We start from the raw sequence: 24312 nt of genomic DNA, 5'->3' as shown, positions 1-24312 counted from the left end.
TAAATGGAAACCAGCATGGGGAATATGAATTACTGTGCTCTTTGGCTATAGGGCACTAGGCTACTGACTGTCCACAGGTGGCTCATTAATGGAGGGATGGATACACATTCATCAGGTCTCCCTATATTAAGTCTATTTAATTTAACGTCTAGTCTAGTGATATCATCCATATTAATGTTTGCTGTGTTGTGATGTTTTCCGTATCTGCTTTCTGTGGGCGACTACTGATTAAATTAAATACATGAAGCAGTAGTAAATTATCGGTCTACTGAGTCAGGTGCAACACATTCCTCCTTTGTGAGACTCTTGTTTTTCCGTTGCAAGTTGTCCGTGAGGAAATAAATAGACAGTCCTCAGTACCATAGCCGCTGTGAGAGTCATACATATGGCATGTAAATAGTTCATGAAGACTGCCCCTGTTGGTTATTGGTGTCTACCTGGGACAGGGTACAGGGCCTGCACAGTCATGGTGCCATTGAACAGGTGTGTCAGACGCTCCAAAGAAAGCCTTTTTACTGGGGCACTTTTCTGACACGTTATTAGAAACACTGTTCAATATGTTACTTCTTTGTTTAATCGTGTTACTTCACTTTCGGTCGTTTATTAACATTAGAGGGTGCAGGCATCGGAAATATAGTCCGGACAGCCCTAAGCCTATCAATTGCACATGCACGCAGTCATTCATTCCTCACCAAACAACCAGCTGGAACATCACAACAGTCAATCGGCATTCGAGAAACCGTTGGCGAGGTTCACGGATCAAACGCAGTTGAAAGGCGCAGCGCAAGTATTTGTAAAACTGCCATCTATAAGACTTTGTTGGACAGGCCAGGACAGATAAATCCATAAACGCCTGTATGAAGGAAAGGAAGCACTCCATTCTACTACCACGCTGTTTCATTTTGTCCTCATAGTTGGACTACTGTTATGCATTTTTTCCTGATGGGTCCTGAACTCACAGAGGTAGTTCAACTGTATTGACTTATGACTCCATTACCAGGTAATTGAATTCGACGAACCGTGTACACGTAAGCCTGGGGGATGACATTTGCGGTACATTTTAATAATTCTGAAAATGTCTTACAGTTACGCTCTGAGGTTATCTATTTGCATCAGTGTGTTGATCAGAACAACGGCACTGGTCACTTCTGTATGTTTGGATCTCTGACAGTTTGGACAGTTGGAAGACTGATATTCCCACCTCAGTATATCCTTGACAACTGAGGGAAATAAATAAAAGCTCTGACTTGGATAAATATTTTTCTAACTGTCTGCCAACTGTCTTCCAATTCCATGTAACTAAAGTTCCAACTTCCCGACCTGAATGTTAGTGAAGATACGATCTGGTTATCTATCTTTAGAGTTACCAGTCTCATGAACACCACATTTCCTCTGAATGACACCTGGGTCATGTAACACAGCGTGAAGAACCAGGATGTAGCTTGTTTTACACCAAATTGTCTGATATTTTGCTGTTTCTGTGGTGCGTCCCTTTTCTCTCCTTTTCCATTTTTTCCACTTAAATTGGAGTCATAAGACAGTCAGCCAGGAAACAGACAAAGACATAGATTTCTGGTGGACTGACTGACTGCCTAGTTGTCTGACTGACTGTATGTCTGTCAGACTGTCTGACTAGCTGCCTGACTGACTCAGTCTGTCTAATGCAGAAAGGCTGGTTAGAGGCAATGTTGGTGTGGTCACATGTCTGTCTGTGTCTCCATCTGGGTGTCTGCCATGTGCCTCCCAACATCTCAGCCACCAGGCACCAAACACATTTCCTTTTTACCGGGGTGATTTAGCTGGTTCCGTTGTTTGACTGTTGGGATGTGTGCGTTTGGGGGAAGGAAGGACGGTTGGTGTCAGGGAGAATGTTTTGTCTGGAGCTTCAGGACAGTGAAAGCATGTGGCCTCCTGATGTTCTGCTTTTTCTACCGGAGAAAAGAGCTGTCTCTGTCTAATCAATCAATGTCTTACTATATTCTCCTCATCTCCTAACACTTCAAAAAGGTCCTCCTCCCACTAACGCTCCCTAAACCTCACAGCTCCTCGGCAGGCTCTGAGGAGATCAGGGGTTGGGCGTGCTGTTTACAAAGCATATTGCTGCCCCCCCACCCCCCATAGAATGAACAGCTTGATATGAAGTGTTAGTCGACAAACCCACATTTGTTTAATGTCTTACTAGTTTACAGGTGTCATGTCAATTTGTGTTTGACAAGATAGTTAACACGAATGCAATGCCCCGTGGAGATGCCAATGAAAAATAAGTATACAGTATATAACTGTATTATAACCTGAAACCGGTGGTGACGTTGCTATGCCTCTGTAATTGTCGGCGTAGTGCTGGCCTGCGTGACCTCCTTCAGTGAGAAAATCCAATAGAGTACATACCCTTAAAGACAATTAGAAAAGGCAACTTCCGCAGTAGCACCCAGTTTTACTCACTTCCTCTTTCTCTTTCTGTTGGTCTCCCTCTCTCTTAGGTCTGGGGTGCTCCTCTTCAGAATATCCTGCTCTTACATGGTAACAAACACGGGAGATAGACAGGTATGCAGTGGAACTTTCTCTTTTGTGTTATTATTTCAATTTTTTTACACAGCTAGATCTCTTATTAGGTCAAATATGTGTTTTACACTGCTCAATCTCTGATTAGATCAAATATGCTTTTTAACGGCGCTAGATCTCTCGTTGGGTCAGATATCTGTGTTTATTCGACCTGCGATCCAAGTGAGGGGTGAATGCTGAAGGGGGGGGGAGCAAGAGAGTGCAACTTTCACTTCTCCTCACCTCCCCACAGCATTTAGATATTGTGGTGAGAATGGTGAGAGTACGGGGAAGTCGTCTGCCTGTTTGCCGTTCTGTCCATTTGCCTGTCTGTCTGTGTTTCAATGGCTGTCTGTCTGTTTCTGTATGTATTTCTGTCTGTCTCTGTCTGTCTGTAACCCACCGCCTGACAGAGTTTGTTTACTGGCAACACACAGCAACCACAGACACCGACAACGACGGATTGATTCGCTCTGATGTGTTGACAGTTGATTATCAACCAGTGTGTGTGTGTCTGTGTATTAATCAGTATGTGAGTGTGTGTTTGTGTGTGTACAGTAGTGGGACATTGTGTGTTTATGTTTCAGGGTTGTGTGATTGCGGGCACCGTGAGATACAACCTAACAGCATGACATTACCTGAACCAGCTCTGTAGACTCACAGCACTTCCTGTATGGTTCCTTATAGGGCCTGAGTGTTGGGACCATCGCCTGGCGACCATGTCTGAACACCTTGTTGATAGTGATGACATCATAATGTCAAAGAAGATGTTTTACTATTTCTGTACTCGCACTGCCCAGTTCTGGCTTTTGCACATGCTAAGCAGTGAACGACAAGCAGGACAACAATGCCAAATGGTCTATTTGCATATGTTCCTATTGGCCATATTGGCCATGTCCTTCATGTTCAGAATGTGCTAGTTAGTCTATTAACCTAATGCAAGAGAAAATAAACTTTATGGAAAGAACAAGCGCAGATAGAAGCGAGCAGCGCAATCCACCTAATGCAGTTAAATTGCATACAGTATTTATTGCTATGTTTAGTAATGAATTGCCCCAAAAAATTATTATTTGGGCATTATTTGGGCCATTAATTATTTGGGCCATTCATTATTTGGGCAACATTTACTTAATCAAACTGGGAGTTTTAACTGCTGTCAGAAATAACTCAAACCTTACCATAGGCTTTGGTAAATACAGGTGAAGTTAATGTGACCATGATGACACATTAAACTTGTATAACAGCAAAGTATTCAAGGTGTTAAAAGATTGACTAAATTAAAAAGATTGACAGAACCCTATTCATTAAGCATCGTTAACTAGCAAATGTTGTTTCAAAAACAGTAGCCATGTCTAAACAGTACTATATACATTTTAGATAGATAGCCAAAGGTCCGAATAGTTAATTCCCACAGACATTGTTTTCAATTAGCAAATCTCAAATAAATGTCCATTTTTTTTTTTTAAATAACAAGAAGCAGGGAACAAATCCATAGAATTGAACTATTTAATTTGTGATCATGGTCCTTATAAAATGTCTGTAGTAAATGCAATTAGTAAATTCTTAAATCCATATCTGAATACGTTTCACCAGGATATCAACAGAAGAAAGTTTGGGTTCAAACATTTACAGTTCAACAACTCCACGTAAGATCACTTGTAAACGTATATCCTTCAAATCATGATTACAAGCCATTTTCTTATATAATGTAACGGTACTTAGATAGCCAGCAAGCAGTAGCCACTGTCTGCAGTATCCAGATGTTTTTAAAACAGGGGAGGGGAAGGAGAAAGGATTGAGACAGGAAGTACCGCCCTCCAGAGTGGAAACATTTCTATCATACATTTATCAATCTATCTGCTGTGAGGAACATCACTGAAAGACATTCAATGGCTCTACCAATCAAGGACAACAGTGATTACACACAAATTGACAGTTGTGCGATCAGTATAACATGAATATTTTTACAAATAATTTTAGCTCTCGATAATGCTTCAATACAAATTCTGATAAAACTGAGTGTGCTGTTTAGCAAAACCCTTTCTCACACTTCTGGACCACATCAAACCTCACTGAGCCAGACATTTTTCAAACTTGATGGGAAGTTGGTGTTTCCTCACCCAGCAAGGTGGCACACTGCCCCCTTCTTATCGCAGTGCTAACTGCCTGCCAGGCCCAGTTGTGTGCATGTGCAGTGTCACCCAGGTTACTGTGAAGAGTGATGTACAGTGTTGCCCTGGGCATTGAGAATAGTGATGTGCAGTGTTGCCCTGGGCATTGAGAATGGTGATGTACAGTGTTGCCCTGGGCATTGGGAATAGTGATGTACAGTGTTGCCCTGGGCATTGGGAATAGTGATGTACAGTGTTGCCCTGGGCATTGGGAATAGTGATGTACAGTGTTGCCCTGGGCATTGGGAATAGTGATGTACAGTGTTGCCCTGGGCATTGGGAATAGTGATGTACAGTGTTGCCCTGGGCATTGGGAATAGTTATGCACAGTGTTGCCCTGGGCATTGGGAATAGTGATGTACAGTGTTGCCCTGGGCATTGGGAATAGTGATGTACAGTGTTGCCCTGGGCATTGGGAATAGTTATGCACAGTGTTGCCCTGGGCATTGGGAATAGTGATGTACAGTGTTGCCCTGGGCATTGGGAATAGTTATGTGCAGTGTTGCCCTGGGCATTGGGAATAGTTATGTGCAGTGTTGCCCTGGGCATTGAGAATGGTGATGTACAGTGTTGCCCTGGGCATTGGGAATAGTTATGCACAGTGTTGCCCTGGGCATTGGGAATAGTGATGTGCAGTGTTGCCCTGGGCATTGAGAATAGTGATGTGCAGTGTTGCCCTGGGCATTGGGAATAGTGATGTACAGTGTTGCCCTGGGCATTGGGAATAGTGATGTGCAGTGTTGCCCTGGGCATTGAGAATAGTGATGTGCAGTGTTGCCCTGGGCATTGAGAATAGTGATGTGCAGTGTTGCCCTGGGCATTGGGAATAGTGATGTACAGTGTTGCCCTGGGCATTGGGAATAGTGATGTACAGTGTTGCCCTGGGCATTGGGAATAGTGATGTACAGTGTTGCCCTGGGCATTGGGAATAGTGATGTACAGTGTTGCCCTGGGCATTGGGAATAGTTATGCACAGTGTTGCCCTGGGCATTGGGAATAGTGATGTACAGTGTTGCCCTGGGCATTGGGAATAGTTATGTGCAGTGTTGCCCTGGGCATTGGGAATAGTTATGTGCAGTGTTGCCCTGGGCATTGAGAATGGTGATGTACAGTGTTGCCCTGGGCATTGGGAATAGTTATGCACAGTGTTGCCCAGGGCATTGGGAATAGTGATGTGCAGTGTTGCCCTGGGCATTGAGAATAGTGATGTGCAGTGTTTCCTGGAGCATTGAGAATAGTGATGTGCAGTGTTGCCTGTGGCATTGGGAATAGTGATGTCCAGTGTTGCCTGGAGCATTGGAAATAGTGATGTCCAGTGCGTCTGTGTTTCCTGTCTCAGGGTATAATAACAGTATTTGTTGAGAGGCCAACAATAGATTTCTGTGTCTACAAGATGCATGGTACTGTAGTCCACAGCAGGAAGTTACAGGAGTTCGCTCTGAGGCTGTATTATATGAGTTTGTAGTTCAGGCACCACAGATGCTTAACGCGACATGTGCCGTCCTCAAGGAAGAGTGCTGTGCGTTGGAAACTTGATAAGAGGAATGTAGTCTGCGGCAAAGAGCAACCAGCTCAGTGATTACTTGGAGCTCCTAGCGATCTACTAACCGACACTGTTAGACCAGCAGTCACCGGTTATGATCAACAACCGGGCAGGAGGGACATTTGTCAACAGGCAGGATGGACATATGTCAACAGGCAGGATGGACTTATGTCAACAGGCAGGATGGACATTATGTCAACAGGCAGGGTGGACTTATGTTAACAGGCAGGATGGACTTGTGTTAACAGGCAGGATGGCGCATTCTCTTTGGCCGTTCACTGTGGCCATGTTATTGTTGAGCAGTGAATACACTTCTGTTGCTTTGAATGACATTCCTTACAGGTTTCTTTGCAATCCAGGTGTGACTCTACTTTCCAAATGAGGGCCCCAGTCCAAGAGTGGAGGCTGAAACTTTCAGCAGGCTCCTAGATATGGGGCCTGATCACCTTGACCGGCGTAGATCTTTATGCATTGGGAGAAAAATGCCCAGTTTCATACCTCAGTCCCTTCAGCATGGATTCTGTCATGGAGTTCCATTTATATACACTCCAGTCGCTGTCACCTCAGCTCACAGTGCACTTAGACCATCTGTCATGCTTTCACAATCGTTTTTGTTTTGTTTAGTAACACTTCCGCAATGTATTGATTTCATTCTGCGAAACTGAAAGCTTAGCAACCGAAAGGCCTGTTTGTTGTAGTGAATAGCGGATGTCGTAGCGCTACAGATATTTAGGTGGGGTGGCTGAGTGAAAGGTTAGAGCGAAGTGCAGGGTATGCCAGGTTACAGCAGTCAAGGGGATGTGGGTTGTCTGGGTGTGTAAACACATGAGCTGACTTGATTAGCGTCACCCACCTGGTCACAGATGGGTTTTGTTCTCATGTTGCTCCCTCTCTGCCTACCTTCATCAAGTCAGTTGAATTCATATTATTTTATTGGCATGACTTAACAATGGATATATTCTGTAATATACTGTGGGGATTAATATTAATGAAATTTACGATACAATATTTTATTGCTAATAATCACAATTGTAAGAATGATGATTAGTAAAACATTTATCAAGGGAAGACAAATATACAATATGCAATACAATTTAAAAACGTCAAAAGGCAGGATTTTGGGACCCAGACCCAAATTTTGTGACAACATTGTGTGCTGCCGGTACGGATCTCTCAAGGTCATCTCCCAAAAAATGTAACTCTTAATTGTCTTATTTCTGACATTAATGTTGGGAAATGCACCTCTGTCTTAGGCTCTGCTGTGGTGCACTGATGGCAGAGGTTTTCTCTGCAGACAGTCAGGTTTTCCTGTGTCTTGATTTCTCAGCGACAAGGCTCTGCTCACTGAGCCGGTCCTTTTTGAAGTTTTTTTCTTAATACTAGCCATGCTTCAATAGTTTGCCGTGGGTAAATGTCAGTTCAGGCCAGATAACACAGCATTTAACTCTGTGTTTGTGTTTTGACTGTGAGGTAATTAAGTTGTGATTGGTGGGATGTTCTGGTCTCTCTCCTTCTCTCTCTCTCTCTCTCCTCTCTATACCTCTCTCTCTTTGGTATGTATGTGTGTATATACAGTGGGGAGAACAAGTATTTGATACACTGCATATGTTTCAGGTTTTCCCACTTACAAAGCATGTAGAAGTCTGTAATGTTTATCATAAGTACTCAAATGTGAGTGATGGAGTCTTAAACAAAAATCCAGGAAATCATTTTTCTGGATTTTTTCTGGATTTTCTGGATTTTTAAGTAATTAATTATCATTTTATTGCATAACATAAGTATTTGATACATCAGAAAAGCACAACTTAATGTTTGGTACAGAAACCTTTGTTTGCAATTACATAGATCATACGTTTTCTGTAGTTCTTGACCAGGTTTGCACACACTGCAGCAGGGATTTTGGCCCACTCCTCCATTCAGACCTTCTCCAGATCCTTCAGGTTTCGGGGCTGTCACTGGGCAATACAGACTTTCAGTTGATTTTCTATTGGGTTCAGGTTTGGAGACTGGCTAGGCCACTCCAGGACCTTGAGATGCTTCTTATGGAGCAACTCTTTAGTTGCCCTGGCTGTGTGTTTCGGGTCGTTGTCATGCTGGAAGACCCACCTTCTTCAATACAAGATCTTGCGATACATGGGCCCATCCATCCTGCCCTCAATACAGTGCAGTCGTCCTGTCCCCTTTGCAGAAAAGCATCCCAAAAGAATGATGTTTCCACCTCCATGCTTCACGGTTGGGATGGTGTTCTTGGGGTTATACTCATCCTTCTTCTTCCTCCAAACACTACGGGTGGAGTTTAGACCAAAAAGTTATAATTCTGTCTCATCAGACCACATGACCTTCTCCCATTCCACCTCTGGATCATCCAGATCGTCATTGGCAAACTTCAGACGGGCCTGGACATGCGCTGGCTTGAGCATGGGGACCTTGCGTGCGCTGCAGGATTTTAATCCATGATGGCGTAGTGTGTTACTAATAGTTTTCTTTGAGACTGTGGTCCCAGCTCTCTTCAGGTCATTGACCAGGTCCTGCCGTGTAGTTCTGGGCTGATCCCTCACCTTCCTCATGATCATTGATGCCCCACGAGGTGAGAACTCTCATGGAGCCCCAGACCGAGGGAGATTGATCGTCATCTTGAACTTCTTCCATTTTCTTATAATTGCACCAACAGTTGTTGCCTTCTCACCAAGCTGCTTGCCTATTGCTCTGTAGCCCATCCCAGCCTTGTGCAGGTCTACAATTGTATCCCTGATGTCCTTACACAGCTCTCTGGTCTTGGCCATTGTGGAGAAGTTGGAGTCTGTTTGATTGAGTGTGTGGACAGGTGTCTTTTATACAGGTAAAGAGTTCAAACAGGTGCAGTTAATACAGGTAATGAGTGGAGAACAGGAGGGCTTCTTAAAGAAAAACTAACAGGTCTGTGAGAGATGGAATTCTTACTGGTTGGTAGGTGATCAAATACTTACGCAAATTAATTATTTAAAAATCATGCAATGTGATTTTATGGATTTATGTTTTAGATTCCGTCACTCACAGTTGAAGTGTACCTATGATAAAAATTACAGACCTCTACATGCTTTGTAAGTAGGAAAACCTGCGGTGAATCAAATACTTGTTCTCCCCACTGTGTATTTATACAGCTACGGAAACAATTAAGAGACCACTGCACCTTTTTCTTTCCTTTCCAAAAAAGTCAAAAAGGAAGGTTTTGAGTAATGGAGAGAAGGGTTACAATTAAGAGACTTCTGTTCCTCACTCAAAACTTTTTTGAAAAGGAAAGCTGTATATATTTCTCTTTTTCATTCGGATTTCTCTATCTACCACAATCTGCCTCTCTCTCCTACTCTCTTTCTGGCTCTCAGTCTGCCAGTTGCTCTGTGTTTACCTTCCTTTCACACTCTGCATCTATCTTTATTGTTCTCTATCTGCCTGTCTCTCTTATTACTCGTACTCTATGACTTTCTCTTTGTTTTTCTCCTTCTTTCTCTTGGTGCTCAGGTGTTGGTCAGTTGTTCTATACTGTACTGTGTCAACCAGGCTCACTGAGTGTACCTCTGTTGTCGGTTTTTCTGTTGAGGGTATATTTCTTAATCTAGCTTTTATTAAAAGTGGTGCCTAACCGTTTTTCTGTTTCTGTACCACCAGCTGCATTTTGTCCAGCACTGAGTACCTCTGAAGAACCCACTATGTGCCTTTTTGCAGTGACCCTATGGTCTCATGTGTCTTCTCAAATACCTCTGCTGGATAGATGAAGGACCACCAGGGTTCATAGTACCCATGGCTGGTTGTCACTCTAGCATGGTGTTTTTAGTGAAATGAAAGTGTAATGCTTTTTGTTCAAGTTTCAAACATTGCTCACCTCATGTCTTCTGCAAAGGGACAGGGCAAAGCCAATAGATTTCAGTCATGGAAGTAACAGGACTGAAAACAAACCGGTTCCTGATTCAGTAGATAATTTGAAGTTGAAACTTTCACATTTTAATTAGCATACAGCCAACTAGCAAATTATTACAAATATTGTGTCCAGATAATATAGTGGGATTATCGTCAAAGACAAAAATCACAATATGCACCTTAATCAATACGTTTCCTCAGACCACAAATACCAATATGTGCAGAGAGACATAACTAACACATAGTGAGGGACCTGCATTGTCTTATATTGGCCACATACCTCAATATGTGCTGAGAGACATAACTAACACATAGTGAGGGACCTGCATTGTCTTATATTGGCCACATACCTCAATATGTGCTGAGAGACATAACTAACACATAGTGAGGGACCTGCATTGTCTTATATTGGCCACATACCTCAATATGTGCAGAGAGACATAACTAACACCTGCTGAGGGACCTGCATTGTCTTATATTGGCCACATACCTCAATATGTGCTGAGAGACATAACTAACACATAGTGAGGGACCTGCATTTTCTTATATTGGCCACATACCTCAATATGTGCAGAGAGACATAACTAACACATAGTGAGGGACCTGCATTGTCTTATATTGGCCACATATCTGAATATGTGCAGAGAGACATAACTAACACCTGCTGAGGGACCTGCATTGTCTTATATTGGCCACATATCTGAATATGTGCAGAGAGACATAACTAACACGTGCTGAGGGACCTGGATTGTCTTATATTGGCCACATATCTGAATATGTGCAGAGAGACATAACTAACACATAGTGAGGGACCTGCATTGTCTTATATTGGCCACATACCTCAATATGTGCAGAGAGACATAACTAACACGTGCTGAGGGACCTGCATTGTTCTATATTGACCACATATCTTAATATGTGCTGAGAGACATAACTAACACGTGCTGAAGGACTTGCATTGTTCTATATTGACCACGTACCTGAATATGTGCTGAGAGACATAACTAACACGTGCTGAAGGACTTGCATTGTTCTATATTGACCACGTACCTGAATATGTGCTGAGAGACATAACTAACACGTGCTGAGTGACCTGTATTGTCCTATATTGACCACGTACCTGAATATGTGCTGAGAGACATAACTAACACGTGCTGAAGGACCTGCATTGTTCTATATTGACCACGTACCTGAATATGTGTATTTGGCCCAGAAGCCTCATGCGGGTGTTGACTCAACACAAAGCAGACTGTTTAGACTCTTAGCTCCTCCATAGCAGAGCGAACACAACCAGTCCAACCACTCCATGGCATTCAGGAATATCAGATCAGCCTCTTACACTTTGTTCCCTCTTTTCATTAAGATACTGCTCTTTTTTTCCCATGTCACTTCATATTCGATGACCATTGTCGCTCTCTCTCTCTGCTGTCTCTTCAAATCTGCTCCACACATCCTCTCCTCCCCTTTCGCTCGCCTCCCTCTCCCTGTCAACTCCTCTCCTCCTCCCCTCGCTCCTTCCTGTCAACTCCTCCCCTCTCCCCTTTTCCCTATTAACTCCTATCCTCCCCACTCTCTCATGTCTTTCTCCCCTCCTACCTTCTCCCTCCTTCCTGTCAGCTCCTCTCTTCCTCCCCTCTCTCCATTTCCCCACTGACTCCTCACCTCCCCTCTTTCTCCCTCTCCTGTCATTCCCTCTCTCCTTCCTATCAACTCCTCTCCTCCTCCCCTCCACGCTCTCCTTCTCTGTCAACTCTCCTCCTCCCCTCTTCTCCCTATCAACACTCTTGCTCTCCTTCTCCCATCACCTCCTCTCCACCTCCCATCCCAGGGCGTGTAAGATGGCAGTGTGGATCCAGGCCCAGCAGCTGCAGGGGGAGGCATTACACCAGATGCAGTCTCTCTACGGACAGCACTTCCCCATCGAGGTGCGCCACTACCTGGCCCAGTGGCTGGAGGGCCAGCTCTGGTAAGTGCAGCACAAAGCCCACTGCTCCAGCTGTCAGAAAGGCACGCTTTACCCGAAATGCATGGGGCATTTGTTACTGTTTGGGGGCCTGGCTTTCCAAAAGCCTCTGAAGGCGAAATTCAAGATTTTTTATTTTGAACATTCGTAGGACAATCATTACATTAGTGTAACATTTGATTGTGTGAAAATTGTCGTCAAATCAATTATTTGTTTATTCAAAAACTCAATTATTGACTAGAAAGTCTTATAAACAAAATCCATTTGATATAGATTTAAATTAAGAACATTTTAAAGTTCATCTTTAGTCTTTGGGAACTCTCTGGTGGTCATTTATGACATTCTGATTCACTAGGGTATAAATATAAGGTGACATTTTTTTCTTGGATACATTTTCACGAATTTAACGGTTAGGTTCATCACAAGTTTTGACTGTAAGATCAAGCTAATAAATCATGATATTTTTGAAATTGCAGAAGTTGGTTAGATTTTGGGATCAAAAAGTCTCCAAAACTATGATTAGACGGCTGCTCCATGCCAACAAATTATTTGGAAGTGATGCTAAAAGAAAGCCTTTGGTGTTTCCAAACCACAAACATAAGTGCCTGGAGTTTTTAAATGTCTATGGTCTGATGAGTAAAACATTTAACTTTTCATAAACAACTAGAGGTGGGTGTGGCGTAAAAAGAGTCAGGGTCATGCAAAAAGAAAGTAATACCCACTGTGAAGTGTAATGGTAGATCTTTTGTTGTGGGACTTGCTTACTTCCAAAGGCCCTGGGACCCTTGTTGGGATACATGGCCACAGAAACGCCCTCAAGTACCAGTAGACAACTGGGTGGGTCCTTGGATCTTCCAGCAGGACAGCGATCCAAAGCATACTTTCAAATCCACACAAAAATTGTTCTATGACCATAGGACCAGGCTTTTGTAATGGCCCTCACTGTCCCCTGAACTATCTCCCATTGAACATCTGTGGAGCAAGCTAAAGAGGGGGGACCAAGCAAGGAACAAGGACTTTGTAGGATCTGGAGAATTTCTGTACGGGGAATGTTCTCCAATCCCTACCTATATGTTCTCCCACCTCATCAAACATTATAGGACATGACTCAGAGCTTCTATCTTGGCAAAGAGAGGGTGAACAAAATATAAAATGCAGAGGTGCCAATAATTGTGGCTCATATTTTGGATAAAATATTTGTCAATGGTGATTATTTTTCTTGGATACATTTTCACAAATTTAATGGTTAGGTTCATAACAAGTTTTGACTGTAAGATCAAGCTAATAAATCATGATATTTTTGAAATTGCAGAAGTTGGTTAGATTTTGGGATCAAAAAGTCTCCAAAACTATGATTAGACGCCTGCTCCATGCCAACAAATTATTTGGAAGTGATGCTAAAAGAAAGCCTTTGGTGTTTCCAAACCACAAACATAAGTGCCTGGAGTTTTTAAATGTCTATGGTCTGATGAGTAAAGCATTTAACTTTTCATAAACAACTAGAGGTGGGTGTGGCGTAAAAAGAGTCAGGGTCATGCAAAAAGAAAGTAATACCCACTGTGAAGTGTAATGGTAGATCTTTTGTTGTGGGGCTTGCTTACTTCCAAAGGCCCTGGGACCCGTGTTGAGATACATGGCCACACAAACGCCCTCAAGTACCAGTAGACAACTGGGTGGGTCCTTGGATCTTCCAGCAGGACAGCGATCCAAAGCATACTTTCAAATCCACACAAAAATTGTTCTATGACCATAGGACCAGGCTTTTGTAATGGCCCTCACTGTCCCCTGAACTATCTCCCATTGAACATCTGTGGAGCAAGCTAAAGAGGGGGGACCAAGCAAGGAACAAGGACTTTGTAGGATCTGGAGAATTTCTGTACGGGGAATGTTCTCCAATCCCTACCTATATGTTCTCCCACCTCATCAAACATTATAGGACATGACTCAGAGCTTCTATCTTGGCAAAGAGAGGGTGAACAAAGTATAAAATTAAAAGGTGCCAATAATTGTGGCTCTCATATTTTGGATAAAATATTTGTCAATGGTGATTATTTTTCTTTGATAAATGTTCACTATTTTAACAGTTAGATTCATAACAAGTTAAATAAATCATGATATTTTTTCCTAGGGCTGGGTTTCCCAATCCTCGTCCTCGTGCCAGTATTTCTGTATTTATGATATGTAACAACATGTGAAAATGTAATGAACAGAATCAAACTGAATAAACCTTTCCATGGTTAGGTGGTGATATCTCTGTAGGACAGTGGTATTTAAGGTTTTCAGCCCACTGATTAATTTTACTGATACCTCGTTCTTATCCCCAATTTCCTGATATCCAATTTGGGATTAAGTCCATGTTTTATCGCAGCAACTAAAATGAAAACAAACCAATAAATACAGTTGTAAGCCTAATCAGTGCGGAATGATTAGGATGTTATGGCAAAGAAAAGAGAACGGATCCGAGACCTGAGCAGCTTATCTTTCATTTCTATCAGTGTCAAAAATTGCCTCAACTGTGTACTTAATAAAGGTTATATCTGAATGGTGTTTTGGAAATTAGTGTGTTTCGGAAAAAGGTGTGTCATTAAAACACTCTTAAGCCTGTGTTCTATCCCCTAACGGAATACTTACCCATGTCCTACAACATGCGTGTACATACAAATATCGCTAAGCATTAACATATATGCTGCTGTCTCTTTCTGTACTAGGGATACGATCGACTTGGAGAACCCCCAGGAGGAGTTTAAGGCCAAGCGTCTGCTGGACAGCCTGATCCAGGAGCTTCAGAACAAGGCTGAGCATCAAGTGGGGGAGGATGGCTTCCTGCTCAAGATCAAACTGGGACACTACGCTGGCCAGCTGAAGGTGAGGACGATCTCAAGGTCAAGCTAGGAAACTAGGCCAGCCAGCTCAAGGTGAGGACGATCTCAAGGTCAAACTGGGAAACTAGGCCAGCCAGCTGAAGGTAAAGATTATCTGATGGTAAAACTGGGACACTAGGCCAGCCAGCTGAAGGTGAGGACAATCTCAAGGTCAAACTGGGAAACTAGGCCAGCCAGCTGAAGGTGAGGATGTTCTCATGGTAAAACTGGGAAACTAGGCCAGCCAGCTGAAGGTGAGGACTATCTCAAGGTAAAACTGGGAAACTAGGCCAGCAAGGTGCCTGTGGGATGGATTGAGCCAGTAAAGGCCAGTGCCTTATCACAGATAAAAACTAGCTAGGTGGGACTGATTGTATTTAGCAAAGGTTCACTGGCTCAAATCCCTGGCAGGACAAGGTGATCTGTTGTAAATAACCACCCCGCATTTGACCTTTGAGGAAGGTGAGATTGATACTGTAAAATCCAGTGGAGGTAATCCGATCAGTGCCAGTGCTGATTACTAATAAACCCATTATAAACTCCCAGTCATACAGGACTATAACAATAGCCAACTACTCCAGTCCGATTGTGTCCATAATTATTTCAATTCATCTGACACCAAACTCCGCTGAAGGCTTGTTGGCATGGGTACAGGCAGTGTTGCTATTTAAGACGGCGCTCTTCGCCCACAGATGTCAGCGTGTCCGCCGCCTTACGGACAGGGTTCAGACGGGGCGACACGCTGGCTCCTGCCACCTTCCCCCGATGGGAGGAGACGGCATGCTGTCAACATAACACCACGCAGGGCCAAATCCGCCAACCCGGCGCGGCGCCTCAGTGTGTGTATGCGGGAAATGAAAGAGAAATGTAGCCAGTGCATGTCAGATCAGGTAGTCTCCGCTTGAGAGAGGGATCTCATTAGCCTTGTCTAATTGGGTTTAGCGGGGCTCAGGGAGGTGGGGGGGGCGGGGCTGTAGAGCGGCGGTCTGCCGCAGCGCGGGAGCGGTCTAAATTGGTCTGCGCTGTGTGCAGGGCCGTACTGCCAGTCAGCGGCTAACACGGCTAACACGGCTGCACATGTGGTCCTTGTCTTTCAGAGCACGTATGACCGCTGTCCTCTGGAGCTGGTGAGATGCATCAAACACATCCTGTACACGGAGCAGAGGCTAGTTAGAGAGGCCACTAATGTGAGTATGGCACGCATGATCACCCACCACCGGGGTATAACAGACACATGTAGCTCGGCTACATACAATACACACACTCACCTCCTTTAAACTTATCTCACAAACACGCACTCAAGTCGTTCACTCACGAATACACACACACACACACACAAGCTGTAATGACATTTAAATAATATTGAAATACCCACACCTTATATAAACATTTGCAGATACCTAAAATTTGTAAATTGCATTATGGAAATCCCAGTCATCGGGGGTTGGCTCTGCTGCCTCAGAAGCCCATTACTCTCAATTTCCCTCAGACATACGGAGACCTGTAAACAACAAAGACATAAAGCACACGCATGCGCGCACACACACACACACACACACGCTCACGTAGCACAAACATTCACATGTACACATACCTAATGACTGAACCAGCCCTTTTAGCGCACCGAAAGATAAACTTTGTCTCTCTCATTAATCAGCAATGCTGAAGGCCTGGTGTGGATGGAGGGAAATGGGATGCTTTATAACAAGGGTTATGAAACCATAAAGCCGGTGGTCCATAAAACATCTGAATATCAATAAGCCCTGGGTTAAATTGATTTCCAGTCCGGTCATGCTTCTCCTATCACAGGATTGCATATTCGGAGTGATTGCATTCCAGCATGTTTATTCCGTCTATCTTCGCAGTGCGCCCATCCAGAGTCCTAACAAACCTCTGGCTGTGTCTGCCCACGATAAGGAAATACATTTCTCCCCACACGGTCTCACATGTTCTGTCGCTGGTGATCACTGCTTGTTATGGTTGTTAGGGAGGGAACTTAACACACAGGGGTCATTGGGGCCGTGTTAAAGAGGTACATTTAGATTTCATGGCTTGGCAGTTTGTTTGTCTTTCTGCTGTGGCTGATGATGATGATGTTGATGAAATACTCATCGTCTCCCCGGCGAGTTCTTTCATTTATTAACTTTGACACAACCGAAAGGATCATCCAGTAAAAAGGCTGCAGTGTTTACCAGTTCAGCCCCCTCACCGTTTCCTTCTTTTCCTGATTGGCAGTCTAGCTCTCCGGTGGGCGGGATGTTGGACAGCATGTCCCAAAAGTACCAGCAGATTAACCAGGCGTTCGAGGAACTGCGCCTGCTGACCCAAGACACGGAGAATGACCTGAGAAAGCTCCAGCACAACCAGGAGTATTTCATCATCCAGTACCAGGAAAGCCTCCGCATCCAGGGTGAGTCGGCCCTACCCTGGCCAGCCTCCACCATCTGCACCCTGGTCATTAACCCTGTAGCCCACAAGGTTATTAGGCATTGTTACAATCTAACACCTAGCTCTAAATCAGGCCTGTGTCATGCAGTGTGTTGTGCTGTGTTAATCATAAGTCTACAGGCACTGGGAGAGTTACCCATTGGTCCACAGGCACTGGGGAGTTATTCATTGGTCCACAGGCACAGGGAGAGTTACTCATTGGTCCACAGGCACAGGGAGAGTTACTCATTGGTCCACAGGCACTGGGGAGTTTTTCATTGGTCCACATGCACAGGGAGAGTTACTCATTGGTCCACAGCACTGGGAGAGTTACTCATTGGTCCAGAGGCACTGGGGAGTTATTCATTGGTCCAGAGGCACTGGGGAGTTATTCATTGGTCCAGAGGCACTGGGGAGTTATTCATTGGTCCAGAGGCACTGGGGAGTTATTCATTGGTCCAGAGGCACTGGGGAGTTATTCATTGGTCCACAGGCACAGGGTGAGTTACTCATTGGTCCACAGCACTGGAAGAGTTACTCATTTGTCCAGAGGCACTGGGGAGTTATTCGTTGGTTCACAGGCACAGGGAGAGTTACTCATTGGTCCACAGCACTAGAAGAGTTACTCACTGGTCCAGAGGCACTGGGAGTTATTCATTGGTCCACAGGCACAGGGAGAGTTACTCATTGGTCCACAGCACTGGGAGAGTTACTCATTAGTCCACAGCACTGGGAGAGTTACTATTGGTCCACAGCACTGGGAGAGTTACACATTGGTCCACAGCACTGGGAGAGTTACTATTGGTCCACAGCACTGGGAGAGTTACTATTGGTCCACAGCACTGGGAGAGTTACACATTGGTCCAGAGGCACTGGGAGTTATTCATTGGTCCACAGGCACAGGGAGAGTTACTCATTGGTCCACAGCACTGGGAGAGTTACTCATTAGTCCACAGCACTGGGAGAGTTACTATTGGTCCACAGCACTGGGAGAGTTACTATTGGTCCACAGCACTGGGAGAGTTACTCATTGGTCCACAGCACTGGGAGAGTTACACATTGGTCCAGAGGCAATGGGAAATAGGGATGACCAGCTTAGAAAACTGATGCACAATGACAAAGAATAACTCCTTAGTAGGATCTGAACCTATGAAGAAACCTAGAGAGGAACGAGAGAGCTGGCCAGTCCTCTTCTTGCTTTTCTGTGTATGTGTGTGTGTGTGATCTGGAAAAGAAAAGACAGGTGTGTTTATGTAAGACCTGCTCACCTCCCCTGCCTCTCTCCTCCCCGGATGCAGCCCAGCTGACCAGCCTTGCTACACTGCCCCCTGCTGACAGACAGCTGAGGGAGCCCACCCTACTGAGCAAGAGAGCCACCGTGGAAACCTGGCTGACCCGGGAGGCCAACACACTACAGAAATACAGACTGGTAAACTACAACCACCTCTTTATAGACCACACTACTGAAATACAGACTGGTAAACTACAACCTCCTCTTTATAGACCACACTACAGAAATACAGACTGATAAACTACAACCACCTCTTTATAGACCACACACACAGACACACACACACACTTACAAAGTTGTAGCGAACTGCAGTTATTTTGTATTTGTCATTATTTAAAGCTGTGAAGATGTAAGAGGAAATAGGCTATGAGACGTGTGTGTGTGTGTGTCTGTGTCTGTGTGCGCATGCCTGTGTGTGTTATTGCCTGTGTCTCTAGGACCTGGCTGAGAAGCACCAGAAGAGTTTGCAGCTGATGAGGAAACAGCAGACCATTATCCTGGACGATGAGCTGATCCAGTGGAAGAGACGGCAACAGCTGGCTGGCAATGGGGGTCCTCCAGAGGGGGGGCTGGACATCCTGCAGTCCTGGTGAGACCCCCTTCGTCCTCACATTACTCCGGGCCAGGGGCCATCCAGTTTATCGGCACCACTAGGTTAACTTGAGTCGTCTCTGGGAAGTCCTCTATGTCAGATGGTCTGAGCTGGTGAGGGCTAGCCTCTGAAAGCTGGGTGGTCTTTGTCTAGTTTGACACCCTTGTTGTCTGTTGTTGAGTGTGCGTCTCGCTCTCTCTCAGGTGTGAGAAGCTGGCAGAGACTATCTGGCAGAATAGGCAGCAAATCAGGAGAGCAGAACATCTGAGACAACAGCTGCCCATACCTGGACCCATTGAGGAGCTACTGAACGACCTCAACAGCACCGTAACGGACATCATCTCAGCACTGGTCACCAGGTGTGTGTGTGTGTGTGTGTGTGTGTGTGTTACGTTTCTTTAGTTCATCATTAAAGTCCAAGGGTTATGTGAGTTGCACTTTGTGTGAATAGGATGGTGTGTGTGTGTGTGTGTGTGTGTGTGAGGGTGTGTGTGTGTGGGTGTGTGTGTGTGTGTGTGTGTGAGGGTGTGAGTGTGTGGGTGTGTGCTTCCCCCTCTCTTGTCACAGGACTGAACAGAGTACGTCATAACTGTTAGCCACATTATTTCCTATGTAGCACACTGTGTGGGAACCTTTCACTTTATTTTACTTACACAACCTCTGATTTCATGTGTGGTCAATAGAGAACCAGGTGACATTTATTACCAGAATTACATTAGAGCTGGAAAGAGGCTTGTACTGGAAATGACTCACACTGTAGCTACAGAACCCGTGCAGTATGTGGAGCATGAAAGAGTGGTGTATGTGTATGTATTGGTGTGCCTTCGGTTTCACTTTATAAATGGGGAGAATAATGTGTGTGTCTTTGTGTGTAAATGCCTGTTTGTTTGGCTCTGCAGAACCTGCCAATGGCCAGCTAGAGATGGAGGGAGAGGGGGAGGCCTACTAGAGATGGAGGGAGAGGGGGAGGCCTGCTAGAGATGGAGGGAGAGGGGGAGGCCTGCTAGAGATGGAGGGAGAGGGGGAGGCCTGCTAGAGATGGAGGGAGAGGGGGAGGCCTGCTAGAGATGGAGGGAGAGGGGGAGGCCTGCTAGAGATGGAGGGAGAGGGGGAGGTCTTCTATAGATGGAGGGAGAGGGGGAGGCCTGCTATAGATGGAGGGAGAGGGGGAGGCCTGCTAGAGATGGAGGGAGAGGGGGAGGCCTGCTATAGATGGAGGGAGAGGGGGAGGCCTGCTATAGATGGAGGGAGAGGGGGAGGCCTGCTATAGATGGAGGGAGAGGGGGAGGCCTGCTATAGATGGAGGGAGAGGGGGAGGCCAGCTATAGAGCAGCACATGCTGGTTCAACTTTGTTGACTGGAAATGCCTTTGCAACAGGAAAATACTTCCAGGAAAAGGCTGTGCTTCACCCTGTGCTTCACCACTTTGTCTCTACTGAGTTTGTTCCACTGTGTTCCCCTCCCTGTGAAGAGCCATAGGGGTATGACCCAGCCTTATCCACCCAGTGGAAGGCAATTGTTGCAGATGCACAATAAGGTGAAGATAATTTTCTAGAACACAAATTGGGCCTGCTCCGGCAGGCACATTTGCTTATTAGCGGATCTAAACATTTAGGTCAAGGAAAACTTCACCATGACTGCTTTTCACTAGAATGTACAGAAGTACTAAATAAAATACCAGGTGGAAACTTAAGCTTACGCTGTATAACAATTGGTAGTGAGAAGAGTTCTGAAGTAAGGGAGCTTCGTTAATCTTAGAAAAGTGTCAGGTTGTGCATACAGTGAGAGCATGCACCCATTAGGTGTCATACCCAAATTGTCTGTGGAAATGGAACCAGACGAGGAGGGAAGTGTTCAGCAAAGGACAGACAGAGACGAAGGAGAAGAACCGAGGAGGAGAGCAATGATGGATTCAAATTACAAGAGCTGACACAATCGTTGCCAGGACAGACAGTGTTAGTGGGCGAGCCAGACACCCTACAATATGGGGGAGACTTGGAAAAAAGGAACCCTGCAATTAGCTGAAGTTCAGTGTTGTGGCCCTGGAGGCATTGTCTGTCAGCCAGGATCAGCACTTCAGCCACTTTGACTGGTTTAGCGAGTCTTCTGAGTGCTTCCAGAAATCCCCTGCTGCCTCGCCGTCCCAGCTGTTGTCCCCATAGATACCCATAATGCACCGAATCTGTGTCACTGTCAGAACGATGTCCGTTAGGCCACAGACGCCAAGCGTTGAGAGCGTCCTCAGACTGCCGTCCTGGTGTTTCCTCTGCTCTCACACTCCTCTGTCCTGCCCTTATGCACAACCACATCCCACCGTAAACCCCAGCAGATACCTGAGGGAGGCCGGAGGGCATCCAGTGGAGGGGGGGGCTTTTCCTTACCTTGAGTATTATCAGCAAAGCCCTAAAACACACCAGACACTCTACTACAAAGCCCTTCCTCCAGGAATAAATGCTGTCAGTCTGTCTGTCTGTGTGTGAGTTTGGGTGGTTAGGCGCGTGTGTGTGTGTGGCGGTATATGTCTGTGTGTCTGTGGGAACATCAAAATCTGACATCTTATTCCCTCCATTTGTGTTCTTTCTCTTCCTCTTTCTCTCTCTCTCTCTCTCTCTCTCATTCTCCCTCTTTATCTTTATTTCACTTTCTCACTTTCTCCTCACTTTTCTCCCTATCACTGTGTTCCACAATCACGCTCACGCTTCCTTTTTTTTTTATTTCTTCAGCACCTTTATCATAGAGAAGCAGCCCCCACAGGTGTTGAAGACCCAGACCAAGTTTGCAGCCACAGTGCGCCTCCTAGTGGGTGGGAAACTCAACGTGCACATGAACCCCCCACAGGTGAAGGCCACCATCATTAGCGAGCAGCAGGCCAAGGCTCTTCTGAAGAACGAGAACACCAGGAAGTAAGTCACTGCACAGTCCTATTATCCCTGATGACACCGACTGGAGCTGCAACCTTAAAGGGGCAATGTGAAGTTCCTGCAAACATTTTGGATCTATACATTTATATTTACAGTGGGGAGAACAAGTATTTGAAACACTTCCAATTTTGCAGGTTTTCCCACTTACAAAGCATGTAGAGGTCTGTAATTTTTATCATAGGTACTCTTCAAATGTGAGTGACGGAATCTAAAACAAAAATCCAGAAAATCACATTGTATGATTTTTAAGTAATTTGCATTTTATTGCATGACATAAGTATTTGATACATCAGAAAAGCAGAACTTAATATTTGGTACAGAAACATTTGTTTGCAATTACAGAGATCATACGTTTCCTGTAGTTGTTGACCAGGTTTGCACACACTGCACCAGAGATTTTGGCCCACTCCTCCATACAGACCTTCTCCAGATCCTTCAGGTTTCGGGGCTGTCGCTGGGCAATACAGACTTTCAGCTCCCTCCAAAGATTTTCTATTGGGTTCAGGTCTGGAGACTGGCTAGGCCACTCCAGGACCTTGAGATGCATCTTACGGAGCCACTCCTTAGTTGCCTTGGCTGTGTGTTTCGGGTCGTTGTCATGCTGGAAGACCCAGCCATGACCCATCTTCAATGCATTAACTGAGGGAAGGAGGTTGTTGGCCTAGATATTGTGATACATGGCCCCATCCATCCTCCCCTCAATACGGTGCAGTCGTCCTGTCCCCTTTGCAGAAAAGCATCTCCAAAGAATGATGTTTCCACCTCCATGCTTCATGGTTGGGATGGTGTCCTTGGGGTTGTACTCATCCTTCTTCCTTCAAACACGGCGAGTGGAGTTTAGACCAAAAAGCTCTATTTTTGTCTCATCAGACCACGTGACCTTCTCCCATTCCTCCTGTGGATCATTCAGATGGTCATTGGCAAACTTCAGACGGGCCTGGACATGGGTTGGCTTGAGCAGGGGTACCTTGCGTGCGCTGCAGGATTTTAATCCATGACGGCGTAGTGTGTTACTAATGGTTTTCTTTGCGACTGTGGTCGCAGTTTTCTTCAGGTCATTGACCAGGTCCTGCCGTGTAGTTCTGGGCTGATCCCTCACCTTCCTCATGATCATTGATGCCCCATGAGGTGAGATCTTGCATGGAGCCCCAGACAGAGGGAGATTGACCGTCATCTTGAACTTCTTCCATTTTCTAATAATTGCGTCAACAGTTGTTGCCTTCTCACCAAGCTGCTTGCCTATGGTCCTGTAGCCCATTCCAGCCTCGTGCAGGTCTACAATTTATCCCTGATGTCCTTACACAGCTTTCTGGTCTTGGCCATTGTGGAGAGGTTGGAGTATGTTTGATTAAGTGTGTGAACAGGTGTCTTTTATACAGGTAACGAGTTCAAACAGGTACTTATGTCATGCAATAAAACACAAATTGATTATTTAAAAATCATACAATGTGATTTTCTGGATTACAGACCTCTACATGCTTTGTTAGTAGGAAAACCTGCAAAATCGGCGGTTTATCAAATACTTGTATGTGTTGATTTTTCAAGAATACCATTTATGAAGGTAGTCTTGCTCAACGGTTTGATGATTAGTTGGCCTGGTGTTTTTAGCGCTTAACCAAGTTATGTTGAGTTGCTGCCAGAAACAACAATAATCAAAGGAAATGGTGCAATGCCAATCATGAATAACCCCCCAATTTTTATGTTAAATGTTTGATGTTTTAGGCCTAACTGGCCTTGACAGTGACAGACAACAGGCAAGTATAAACAGGTGATGGAGACTTGAAGGTAATAGTGTACAACTTAAAAGAAAGCTGTGCTCACCATCTGGGTCTTCTACAAACAGAGCCATGGTCTGCAGGAGCCTCTGTGGTTACTAAATTGATTTAACGTAAGCAATGCCACAGTGGAATATCACTGATTGCAAATATTTTTTTGTTACAGAAAACTGTTCAAAACACAATACAGTCACCTCAAAAATAAATGATTGGCATCCTTGATAAACATGACAAAACAAGCTGTATAAAATTGACGACAAAGGTGATGAGCTACATATATTGCAGTTTTCCAAGAGATAATTAAAGATACTGTCAGGGATTTTTGCGATTTAC

At 44.9% G+C, this 24312-nt stretch overlaps 1 protein-coding gene across 1 annotated transcript in view; it reads left to right on the top strand.

Moving 5' to 3' along the window:
• stat5a (signal transducer and activator of transcription 5a) overlaps positions 1-24312 on the top strand; it is a 99427-nt gene that overhangs the window by 64107 nt on the left and 11008 nt on the right. Inside the window, exons 2-10 of the mRNA XM_010874813.4 lie at positions 2481-2544; positions 11978-12115; positions 14821-14977; positions 16071-16160; positions 17209-17383; positions 18699-18829; positions 19129-19280; positions 19487-19642; positions 22007-22186. Coding sequence (XP_010873115.1) covers positions 11988-12115; positions 14821-14977; positions 16071-16160; positions 17209-17383; positions 18699-18829; positions 19129-19280; positions 19487-19642; positions 22007-22186 — 1169 coding nt within the window. The 5' untranslated portion in view covers positions 2481-2544; positions 11978-11987. The remainder of the gene's footprint in view (positions 1-2480; positions 2545-11977; positions 12116-14820; positions 14978-16070; positions 16161-17208; positions 17384-18698; positions 18830-19128; positions 19281-19486; positions 19643-22006; positions 22187-24312) is intronic.

Source organism: Esox lucius, chromosome 11, assembly GCF_011004845.1.
Source record: "Esox lucius isolate fEsoLuc1 chromosome 11, fEsoLuc1.pri, whole genome shotgun sequence".
Taxonomy (NCBI): Eukaryota; Metazoa; Chordata; class Actinopteri; order Esociformes; family Esocidae; genus Esox; species Esox lucius.
This window is presented reverse-complemented; position numbering and strand designations above follow the sequence as displayed.